Source organism: Colius striatus, chromosome 9, assembly GCF_028858725.1.
Source record: "Colius striatus isolate bColStr4 chromosome 9, bColStr4.1.hap1, whole genome shotgun sequence".
Classification (NCBI taxonomy): domain Eukaryota; kingdom Metazoa; phylum Chordata; class Aves; order Coliiformes; family Coliidae; genus Colius; species Colius striatus.
In genome coordinates, this window is record NC_084767.1 from 5,129,056 (window position 1) to 5,141,356 (window position 12,301).

Here is a 12,301-nt window from a genome sequence, read left to right on the forward strand (position 1 = left end):
CTGACAGCCAGCTGCAGGCAGCAGACCAGCCTCAACAAGCCCCAGTAAAACTTTCCACCTTATCTTTATTTTAGGGGAAAATGCTTTAGGGAAGCATCTGTAACTGTTGTGGAGAAGAACCAGACAAAGCAGAGGGAATGCCTGGCTTACCCCTGCCAGGCTCATACTCTTCTTGTCTTGGGCTTATCTTTAATTCACTGGTTCTGGCGTGGGCTGGAGGGTTTCTCTGGAAGGCAGAGGGCTGTAGGAGAACAATCCACCTCATGCCTTCCCCAACACCTCCTGCTCCCATGAGCATGCTGGGGACTCACACATGGAGATGTGTTGCTGCCCGAGGCTGAGGGAAATAACTGAAAGCAGCTGCCAGGGCTCACAAGAACCATTTGTAGGTGGAGCCTGGGCTGGGGAGTGTTATCTCTGCTGGCCTGGTGCAGGGCAGGGAGGAAGGACCTGCAGCCTCCCTCCGGGCTGGGTCTCCACCCAGGACGCTACGTCAGGGATGCAATTTTAGTTTCGTTTCTCGAAGACTGCTTGACACTGCCATTTCTGCAGCCATGGCAAACGCTAGGGAAGAATTGGGAAGGGGTGCTGGCCTGGAGGACGAACTCAGCTGTCCCATCTGCCTGTCTCTGTACAAGAACCCGGTGTCGCTGAGCTGCGGTCACAGCTTCTGCAAGCTCTGCATCCAGAAGGCTCTCGGGGCCCAACAGCAATCCAAGACCCCGTACTTCTGTCCCATGTGTAAGCTCCAGCTGGGGCCTGTCCTCGAGCTGCAGAAGAATTTCAAGCTGTGCAGCATTGTGGAGGCATTTCTGGCTACCACTTCCAAAGGACAGCAGGGTGAGGGCTCTGCAGAGGGGAAGAAGGAGGTGGTTCCCTGTGACTACTGCCTGGATCAGTCCCAGCCAGCTGTGAAAACCTGCCTCAACTGCAACGCGTCTCTGTGCGAGGCCCACCTGAGCAAACACAATGCCAAGGCTCCCCAGCAGGACCACGTCCTGGTGGAGGTGGGCTCAGGCAGGAGTGCGGAGGGGAGGTGGTGCCAGGAGCACAGCAGGCCGCTGGAGTGCTACTGCCAGAACGAGGAGCAGTTTATCTGCATGCTCTGCTCCATTGCGGGCTGCCACAAGGGCCACGACATCATCACTCTGAAGGAGGCACATGAGAAACAGCTGGTAAGGGGCGCTCCTCTCCCCTGCTCCACGCTCTTGGACTGGAGGAGGGGGGGAAGCCACAGGAGGGGTGGCAAGGCTTTCCCCAGGGAGTAGCAATGGGGTGGGGGGGTGAGGGCAGGCATTTGGGTGATTTTATGTCTGTCCCAGCAGGGACTGGTGCCTTGTGCTGTACTTTGCTTTTCATTTCCTCCTTTGTGTGGCTAGAGCAGCCTGGCAGCCTAAGCAGAGGGAAAAGAGCAGAGAAAGGTGTCTGGGGCTGGTAGGACATGGGTGGGTAAATCCCAAAGTGTGTGTTGCCGTGGGTGTGGGGGAACGAGCTCATGGCAGGCTCAGGGCCCTGCTGTCCCACACCACTGAAGTGCATGCCTGTCCTGTGCAGCCCCAGGCAACTGCAAAATGCCTTTTACAACGGCATTCCTGGCTGGGATTGACAAATATTCCTTCAGGGAATAAGAAGTGGCTTTTTCAGGGACCCCACGGCTGCTGAATTTTGGGTTGGGAAGTAGGCTTTCCCACTTGGAGCATTTTGCTCTGTCTCCCTTCTCCTTCTGCCCTAAGTTTTGCAGAGTCAGTTCCAGTAGGCACAGAGATGTGGAGCTTCAGTGGCCTTTCCTCTGAGTTCAGCTGCTGGCCTTGAAATACTCCAAAGTCAACTGAGACTGAGGAGATAAAGTGCATTTGGTATGCTCATTCTCACTGCCTTTCGTTTGAAATCTCTGGGCTCAGTTTAGAGCCTAAGCAAAACACCCTGGAGGAGCCCAGTGCGTGGGCAGCAAATGCCTGGCTCTTTCTGGACCACAGGAAAGGTCATGGCCTCCTTGGGAATTATCAGGAACCATCCTTTGCAGTTACACCTATTGCAAACTAACTTTCACTCCAAAGTTATGTATAAAAGACTCGGGGCTGTCAAACTGAAAGTGAGCTCTGTAGCAGCCAGTTCCTCCTCTGGAACAGGTACAGGAACAACACTGCCCTGTCTGTGAGGAAGCCATCTCCATGGGTAAGCTCTCAGCTGCACATTCCTCTTCATTTTTTCCTTTTCAGACTCCCTAGGACAGCCAGAGAAATCAAGAATGCAGCTCTTCAGGGGGAATTATAAAAGGATTGTGGTGCAAGGGACCTTGGTCAGATTTGCTTCTTTGACTTTTAATTTTTCAGAACTTAAAACTCTCCAGATATGACAACTCTCTCATGCAAAATCTAAGCTTTCTGGCATCATTTTTCTTAAAGAAAGGGGAATCTGGCAGCTGTGACTGCTAAGGCCATTCATGGGTGCTTTAGGTGTGACAACACTGCTGGAGGCAGCCAGGAGCAGCCAGAACCGCTCAGAGACCGTCCAATCCCCAAAGAACAGGGTTTAGCATCCTGTCTGAAATGTGTTACCGTGCAGTATAACAGCACTCACTGATCGTTGGTGTCCCTTAAAATAAACAGCTGGATGAGTAAGTACTGCTGTTTCACTGCTCCTCAGAAAAGGTGGTTGCTTATTACCTTATCCTCAGATCCCATAGCTGCTGACAAATGTGAAAACCAAGGCACTGTTTCACATTAGGCACTTCTGAAGATTCTGTCAGGACCAGTGTTTTAATGGATAAAGTGAAATGTATTCATTTAAACTGAAATTTAAATTCAAAGGGGAAGTTGTTTATTAACCAGCCACTGACAGTTACACATGTATAGAAATCAAACATTGACTTGAAAAGTTTCAAAATCATATCAATTTTCCCTATGCCCTGTCTTGATGAGGAGGGAAGTGAATACAGTTGATGAAAGGACTCGCTGGTCAAAGTGGGCAGATAGAAGGTGCCTGTGCCATTTTACCAGCTCCACATGTTGCCAGTCTGGTTTAAAGCTACTTGTGCTCCTTCCCTGCCATGAAGTTCAATGTTGTCTTTCCTTCTGCTAGGCTCTACTCTCAGACAAGGTGACCTGGCTGCAGGAACGTAGCCGTGCTTTAGCTGGCATCCTAGAAGACCTTCTTGAAAATGAGGATCAGATCAAGGTTGGTACCCAGACTGTTGCTTATTGAGAGCATCTTTCCTTCACAATTTCCCTCACATGAGTGATGGCAGCAATGCTGTTAGAAGCAGATAAATAGAAAGAGATGCAATCCAAAGCGGGGAAAACATTGGTGTAAGAAACTGCCAGAAGCCAAGCTTCCTCACAGCCTCCCAGCAAAGCTCCACAGGAGGCACCAGCTGAGAGATTCCACAATTTATTGTGCTTGCATAGACCAGGTTATGGGACTGGCAGACCAGAGACTCTGTGTATATATATATATAAAATCAAGTATTTTCGAAGTTTTCTATCAGATAAACAAAAACAGTTTGAGTCTGCATATTAGGATTCTCAGCACGTGCTGATACAGTTCTCACATTACTAGATTAATTTTATCTGATTTTTCTTTACTATATCAGGATTAATTGTCACAATCCTGTCTTTAATCAGATATTCTGACAAATGCTCATTGTCTGCTTCCTTCTGAAGCTAGTTCAAAGTGGAGATACAACCCTAATTAATAAACCGAGACACTAAGCTCAACTGTTGAGTTACCATCTTCTTATCTGTCCATTTAGACCAACACAAGAACAGTGACTTCTCAGCTGAAAAAGCTGTTTGAAGAGATTAAAACAGAGATGATTCAGAAAGAGAAGAAGATCCTGAGTGACATTCAAATGAATGAGAGAAAACAACTGGAAGAGATTGCCAAAGCGAAGGACACAACGAAACAGCTGAGAGTTGAGGTTTCACAGCATCTTCAGTCTTTGCAGAAGATGAGAGAGCAACAAGATATTTTCATCTTCTTCAAAGTAAGCAGCAGTATTCTGCTTTTCTTCATGAATGTGTTTATTTCTCAGCCTGCTTCCCTTTCTGGAAATCATACTAACAGGGGTTTGTTTTCTTTCCCTTTTTTTTTTGGCAATCCTATTTGTAGGAATTTAAAGTGGCAAAGAACAGGTACGTTCCACTGGAAAACACATTCTTCCTTGAAAATCTACGGTGTTGATAACTCAGATCTCACTGCTTGTGTCCCTTTGTCCTCGCACCTTACACTGCAAAGCTGCTCCCTGTTGCAGCTGAACCAGAGAGCACCTTGTCCACACAAGGACTGAGGATGGAGAGAGATCTGCCTGCTGTTATAGTGGTCCCTTTAAGTTTCAGTTGCCTTGACAGCTACACAGTTGCTGGGTTCTGATGAAAAACACTGGCTTTTATTACCAGAAAAAATGTTTTTCTCAGAGATGGAGCCCATAGGGTTCAGTTTACAGCAACACTCTTGGATGTGTGTTGGTGACGTTCCTGCACATAAGTCCCAGTGAGCAGCCTATGGCAGCAGAGGTAACTGTCTCATTTCCCACCAGTCTTTGCTTCTGTTTGTAGACAAGCTTAGTAGCTAAACAGATTTATTATCCCTCCTCTTGCAAACGATACAATTAATTTTTAACTTAGCACTTCCTAATCAGCACCTGAGTGTCAGCTGCAATTCAATGGTGCAAAACCCCACCAACAGTAAGGTGCAGATCCCCAAGAGATTTTGCTGCAGCACTAAACTCCCTAAGCTGCATCAAGGGCTGGCTCAAACATCTTGCTGGGTTTTAAGATGTCACCTCTGTAACTTGGAGAAATTAAAGCTGAGTCTGAACTTGGACTGTAAGGATAACTTTGAATCACCGTGTAGCTAGGGCTGTGCTGCTAGCAGCACTGGCCATTACTCACAGCTATGCTGCAAGTCAAAATCCAGCCTATGGGATCAAAGTCATTTTCCAGAAGCCTGGACACCGTTTAATACATTTGGCATTTTCTTTCGATCGTGACGGGGACTGTGCTGGAACAGTAAGAGCCTGCCTGCAGCAGGTCAAAGCACCATTTGTACAAGGGTGTTAGCAAAACACCAACCCCCCGCTTTTCTCATGTTCAGCATTTGAAAGTTTCAGGTTTGGTAAACAAAAAGTAACAGTATCTTACCGGAGAGCCATTTACCTGATACTTCATGTGGCCAAAGCATCAACCTCTTTGCAGAGTCCTTCCTGGTGACTTTCTAATGCTAAATGCTTTTCCTTGGTGAAATGACTGCCTGTGCCCTAGGATTGCAAGTCAGAATGTCAGCATCAACAGGATGAATGTGGTGGTGGTGAATCTGGAAGAGGCTAGGTTCAGCAACTGCCGACAGCTGTACAGAGGCTTCATGAATCAGCTGGATATGCTGGCCCAGTATGCATATAGTGAGTGAACTGCCCCCTCACCCACAGCCTTATTTGAGCTGCCCCTCAACTCACAGCCCTGCATGAGCTGCCCTGACCCACTGCCCCTCGCCTCTGACCCCAGCCAAAGCCAGGAAGCTGTGGGGTTCAGTGAGAGAGCTGACAGCCACCAGAGCAGGGCTCATTTATATGGGGTATGCACGTGGCCTTGTGAGGCTGATGAGGTGTTGAGAAGGGAAAGACTGTTTCTGGGGATTCCAAAGAAGAGGTCTGCTTCTCCCCAGCGTAAGACCAGCTTCTCCTCTGCCTGATGTAGTTTCCTGCTCCCGCCTACTTCCCCAGTCTTTGGGTGCTCAATCATACCTCTGACAAATGTCCTCTGTGTTTGTCTGCCTCCATCCCCTCCCAGTTAATCCCCAACCATGAGATGCAGGGGCACGTCCCAAACTTGAATTGCCAGCTTTGTAAAACATTCTTCTCCATCTTTCTCAGATGAACTCGTGAACCAAATTAGGCGGAACTGGCTCTTCAAATCAGCGAGACTGAACAGGTAAATTCCTTACTTACAAAATATTGCCTGCAAATTTTTCCAAGAGTTGTTCATTTAGTGTCTGTGTGTCCTCTGCTTCAATCTCAAGGAGAGCCAAACAGAGCCCAGAACGCTCTCTTTCACCTCAAAAGAGAGGGTCAGATGTATTGATGTCCTCGTATTTCATTATTAACAAGTTGTGATTTGTGGTGTAAGAGGTACTAACATTCAACACTTTCTTTACAGGAAGGCTGCAAATACCAGAGCTTCTTCAAATTGTAAGTGTTCAAAAATACTGTGTATTGCTCAGGACTGTGGCCTGTGACTGTGCATTTTACAGAGAAAAATCTCTCATGTAAAAATGAGAATAGCATTTTGTTGCATGCATCTCCTGTCCTTGCCAGAGGTGAGACCAGCAGGAGTGTAGCCTCAGGGCACAGTTCTCAAAATCTGTAGTGGGCAGAAATCTCTGGGAATTCACTAGAGAGATCTTATCTTCAGCCTGAAGACTGGGTTTGCTTCAGTACTTGGTAAAATTCTGAGCTTGCTCTGAGGAAAGACCGTAGAGGGATTCCCACCGCTGAGCAGGAGCTGGAGCAAACCCAGTGCCTGAAAGGATTCCCAGACAAATGCAAGTGCTGCAGGAGATGTTAAATCTGTGAAGAGTGTTTCTCTTCAGACAGCACTAGTCCAGTGCTCAAATACATTTCTGCTGGGTAGGGCAGTGCATCTTTTCTATAACCCATTTTGAAAAGGAAGCTATTCAGAAGCTGTTTGCAAGATTAAAAAAATTGTGTGTAGTTGCTGCAATTAAAGTTCAGTTTGCAGTCAAATTTTTCTTAATTCATAAATTCAAATGGAATCCTACTTACCTCTCTTCTGACAAGCATTTCTTCCAAATCTTACTTTGGGAAAGATGTGTTTGAGAATTGTTGTTCAGTGAGGGAGTTGAGGACAATGTGTTCTTGCCTTAAATGCAAACATACTAGTTTTACCAGATTCATTTGAAAACCCACAAATGAACAATGCTTTCTTTTATCCTTAATGGATGGAGAGGACAAGCAGCATGCAGTGCAGGTAAGCAATTAAATGGAAATTTAATTACACAGCACAGCTTAACACTACAGTTGCTTTCATTTAACATAATGCCAGCCTCAAATGTAGAAGCATACTTTAAAATCAATGTACGTGGTCATTTATTTGTCTTGTGAGCTCAGTCTTCTGCACACACATTAATGTCCGTGTTCTAGAAGAGATATTTTTTTCCTGAGGCAATGCAAAGCTGTACTTGGAAGCAGCTGGTCAAAGATGTTATTGGCAGGGCAATGAAATATTGTTTATTATTACAGTGAGTGAAGCTTTTCCATCTTGTGTACTCCTATAGCAGAAACCAACTGAAAGGATCAGCGTGCTTCAAGTGGCAAGGTGTATGGTCCACACATGCCCAGAAGTAAGAGAAAAAGAAATCAGAACTGAGAAGGGAAGAAAAAAAAATGAATACTATCAAAAATGTCCTCTAAGGAGGGGGACCTGCCAAGCATCTTGACCTCCCCTGCTAGTGAAAGCAATTCTGTAGCATATGCTGGTTTAGCAAAGAAGCACTAATTAAAGCAAATGTAAGGAAATCTCTAACTGCTGCCGACTTCCAAACGGTGGACTATTTCATCTCATGGTTCCAGTGACTCTTCTGTACTATTAATTGTGGTGACTATGTATGTGATTGGATAACTAAATAAGTGGCTATAGATACAGATAAGCGAGGCTGGCCCATTTCCAACCCTCACCAGGCTTTAACTGTTGAGAGCATTGTGCATGGCTGCAGTAGAGAGCTGTTCAGGAGCATGCCACAGATTTGGAGTATCACATTTTACACAAGTGATCTTTGTAGGAAAGAAATGTGCATGAAACCAGCTTGGTCAGCCTCTAAGCCACATTTTAACATTCGTGCAGAGTGCTCAGAGCCATGTGGAATACCACAATCAGCAGCAGGCAAAGGTGCTTTGGTGGCCACATCTCCTTGCGTACAGATGTTCTTTTTTGGTCAAGCACATGCTGAGCTTTCCAGATGTAGCCTTTACTGCATGTGTCAACTCCACAGAGGGATTTCATGGACAGTGCCAGGCAGATGGTTTCACTCTTTGTTGCTGTAGGCTGTACCTAGCTGTGATTCAGATCTAACACAGGAACACCAGACCTGTCTGTTTCTTCTTCCAATGGCAAAAATATTCTACTGCAAACCACAGTTTCCAACACAGAGATTTTTAATAAGGGCTAAAGTTCTGGGTGCTTCTATGTAAATTAGGATTCATGGCTATAACTCTGTTGTGTCAGGTGTGATGATCAGCATATATCTAATGGCAGGGATTAAACCCAATAAACTCTACAGAATCCATCTTGGGTTTAAAGTTTTCCTTTATGGTTTAAATGGACTCACCAAGCTGTAAGGGATCTGCAGCCCTTGCTCTGCTGTACACATCAATTGTCAGCCTCACAGAAAGTGCATGGCTACATTCTGGGAGCTCAGAAGTAGCTCAAGGTGACTTTACAAGTATTCCTTACTGCTCAAAACCAGCAAGACACAAAGGACAGATGCTCTCAACCACTTAAATGAGGCAAAAGAAATGAGTCTGTCTTTCAGCACTTTTATTACCTGGGCTGCTCTCTGGCTGCTGGGTGGTTACTGCTTTCACCCCAGGTGCAAGAGCCGTGACCAGACAACGCAGTTCAGTGCTACTGCTGCTGGCAGCGAGTTACTGCACTGCTGCAAATCACTCCAGAGAGCGAGAGCTTTACTCAAACACAGATTTTAAGTCACTTGCAGCCCCACAGTCTCACAGCACATCCTCTGTCAACTACAGCTAGGAGATGTCAGCACCCCTGTAGTCCTTATGAAATATCAGTTTAGTATTTCCTCAGCAAAACCTGCATTGCAAACAAGTATTCCCCTTCCTCCAACCACAGGCTGCTGTGGGAGACCTGGAGCTCTGTTCTGCCCCTTCCCAGCAGAGGGAGGGGGCCACTGGCAGCAGAGTGCTGAGCAAGTCCTGCACTCTGTGACAGCTGCCCTCACCAGCGTGTTCCTGGGTGTGTGGCTACCCCCATGCCTGCAAGCAAGTCTCATTTTTAACACCATTTCTGACAGTCTTGGAGAAGCCATGATGGTATATTCTTTCTGTGAGGAGGATGAGGTACTGGCTTCTTTTTTCTTTCAGCACCAGCCACCAGCTCCATGAGTGTCTGAGCCCTTGGCAGAAATGACTGTAACCTGTTTAGAGAAGGGTCCTCCCAGAAACCTTCTATGGAGACAACCATCCAATTCTCACAAATGGAGTCACATTCACAAGAGGCTTTCAGGAAGGCTGGAAACATTGGATAAGGGAGTCTATCTGTAGCAGGCTGGGTAAAGGCTGTTTGTGCCTTAAGGAAGAGCTCTGCAGCCCTCACTAGGCAGTTGTAACTGAAGCTGCCTTTGAAGCATCAATCACAGATAACAGAATATCACACCAAGACTGACGTATTTAGCATAACTAAGACCCAGGACCAATGAGGCTTACTGACCAAGACTAAGGCAATGATTGTCTGGATAGAACTTGCCCAGCATTTAACATGGAGGAAAAAGTACATGTAGCTCATCACTGATAGGCTTATCAGGCTCAAACTTGGGGCTGATGGAAGCACTTGCCAAAACGGGAAAAAAGATGGTGACTCTGTTGTCGACAAAGTTAATGTGATCCAGGAGATGAGGACTTTATAATTGCTGCTGTATGGCAAAAGCAAAGGATTTCATTAAGTAGATTGAAAAAATGTGGCATTTTTAATATTGCTGCAGTCTCACAAAGATTTTGGATGAGAATTACTAATCCAGGAAGGTAGATTTTCTGAGTTAGATACTAAGCTAATGGTGCAGTTTATTTCCCCCATACATTTGCCTGCTACAGTATTAGCAAAGACAGACTCTTCAGAATCAGAGACTTGCTGTACTTTTAATACTCCATGCATTAGCCTCGAGGAAGGAGAGAGGTGAAAGACTAGAGGGAAGCAATGAAAACACACTGGAGCTATTTATTTAACTAAACTAGCAATTATTTAACTAAACCTTCTAAGCCACAACACTCTGAAAATGTTAACACCTAATTAGTTTTTTACTCTAGGACACAATATTGGACTATGGCAAACACCGAGAGTGTAGCAATTCTGCACAGATATTTGTGCAGAACGTTCTTTCTTGAGAGCAATGTAATTGTGAGATACCTACTCCTGAAGTACAGACAGAGCTTATTTCTTTTCTATGGCTGAACTATTTGATTACCTAAGGACTCTGATTTGTTTGATCTTTCATTATTTATTACACCCTCTTCCCTCCACTCCAATTTTATTTGGTGTTTGTCTCATCTTTGGTGGAAAACCTTAGAGGGAAGGAGAGTGAAGTAGCTGATTTTATGGCTCTTTTGCTTTTGCTTTTGCCAAGCACTGCGTGATGTGGCTGGATTGAAAATAAAATGTGTAAATAAAATACATTTCAAAAGCTCAGACAGCTCTCTTCTGTTACTTAGCATGACGGGTTTTCTACCTCAGTCAGACACATCACTTCTACTGTGTTCAGTTTTGGACTCCCCAGTTCAAGAGAGACAAGGAACTTCTGGAGAGAGTCCAGCACAGGGCCACCAAGATGATCAGGGAACTGGGGCATCTCTCTGATGAGGAAAGGCTGCGGGAACTGGGGCTCTTGTGTGACAGCAACAGATTTATTTAGATTGGAAAAGATCTTTCAGATCATGGAGTCCAACTGTTAACTGAACACTGCCAAGTCCATCAATAAACCATGACATGCTCCAGAACCTTGATATGTTTCTCCTAGTGAAGGGCAGAGAGATAAAGCAGATCTGGAATCCTGGAGAGGACTGAGAAGATTGCACAGGAGATTGCACAGGGCTTTTATTAATGGAGCAGAGAGAGATGATAGCACCATCTCTTGCAGCCCCTAGGGCTCTTTGAAGGTGGGACCAAGGTGCAGCAGAGTGTTTTTCAATATTATTTTGTAGTCTGAGAAACTGATCTCTGGAGATTTTATGTTGTAAAGATGAGCGGGCAATCAGAACTGGAGGCAGCGGGTTTGTCAGGCAGGCTGAGTGGGATGGGCAGATGGCACACGCCAGTGTTTGTGTGTCAGCAAGTCTCAGCTTACTGTTCTTTGGCAGGATATTCCAGAGTGTGCCAGGAGCCCAAAGGCACATTTCTCCAAGACCAAAGGTTCCTTTAACCATAAAACTTAACATGTCTTGAGAAGAGGAAAGCAGTTGGAACTTAAATGACTGACATATTAAATTCTTAATTGATTATTTCCCCCCCGACTTTTTAGAAAATCGGTGTACAGTGAAAAGAAAAACAACCCCAACCTAACAACAGCAGTGATTCAGAACAAAACTAATGCTTGGGGGTTTGGTTAAGCATCATGTTCTTTATATGCACCCCGAGAAGGCATTATTTCCCTTTTTCTTCCACGGAGATGTGATGTATTTGATAATCCAAGTTGTCCCCCAGCCAATGCCTCTAGAATAAGAAATGCTGTAATGCCTATTGCTTGGTTGTGTGGTTTCTTACTAGGTTTCTGCAGAGTCCCGAACACAAAAGTCTTAATGCTTTTGTCATAGATGCCACTCCTCACAAGGATTCACTCTGGTAGTCCTGAAGTCACCAGGACTCAACATTCCTGTGGAAGTCCCTAAGAGGACTGGGAAGTCAGAGCCACTGATGTTTTTGATGGCAGTCAGGGGAGAGGGAGGGACCTCTTTTATTTCCTTTGCAACTTACCTGTTCTAGTTACCGTGGCATTTAGTTAAACCCTCGTGGAGGGTGCAAATATTGATACTGGAAGTATCCTGAATTTCTACAGCAATTGCCTAACACCAAAAGACGTGAGCATGGATTCTGTAGGCTTAACGTTGGTCTTGCTTTCTCCTACCATGTACTGATGGGCTTTTAGGCAGCCCAAGGTTTCACATGAAATGCAAATATTAAGCAATGTTCGATTTCAGAGAATGTTTTTCTGTGCAAGTGGCGAAGGAAAGGCAGATGAGGCTGGGTATGGCCCCTGCGTCCTTGAACCTCCGGTCCAGAGATAAAAACACTGCACAAAAATCAGGTATTTTTCAATACCAACACTGTCAAAGATCTTCTGTCCTTCCCAGCTGGACGTACCTCCCAGACAGAGCTGGATACCAGAGCAAACAACACAGGGGTTTTGAAAGACTGGGTTTTTTTAAATGACTATTAGTGGTACCCCAAAGCAAATGATGCCATTTTCTCTGTCAGAAATTGTTCCTGTTTCCCCGTGACAGCCATGGAAAGTTTAAGGTCACTTTACCTCAAGTTAACAACACACAGTTAACCTTGCA

The 12,301-nt window shown here is 45.4% G+C and overlaps 1 protein-coding gene across 3 annotated transcripts; it reads left to right on the forward strand.

The window, feature by feature from the left end:
- Positions 1–484: 484 nt before the first annotated feature.
- LOC104552676 (E3 ubiquitin/ISG15 ligase TRIM25) lies at positions 485–10,436 on the forward strand. 3 transcript variants are annotated; one of them, XM_062002919.1, is made up of 8 exons: positions 485–1,175; positions 3,082–3,177; positions 3,752–3,985; positions 4,111–4,133; positions 5,262–5,398; positions 5,870–5,927; positions 6,153–6,184; positions 7,256–10,436. In XM_062002919.1, exons 1-8 carry the CDS (start codon positions 555–557, stop codon positions 7,288–7,290), a joined length of 1,236 nt encoding a protein of 411 aa, XP_061858903.1. In that variant the 5' UTR covers positions 485–554; the 3' UTR covers positions 7,291–10,436. The 3 variants fall into 3 exon arrangements, with proteins under 3 accessions (XP_061858903.1, XP_061858905.1, XP_061858904.1); XM_062002921.1 differs by having other exon boundaries at positions 486–1,175; positions 7,294–10,436; XM_062002920.1 differs by having other exon boundaries at positions 487–1,175; positions 7,291–10,436.
- The last annotated feature ends 1,865 nt before the right edge of the window (positions 10,437–12,301 follow it).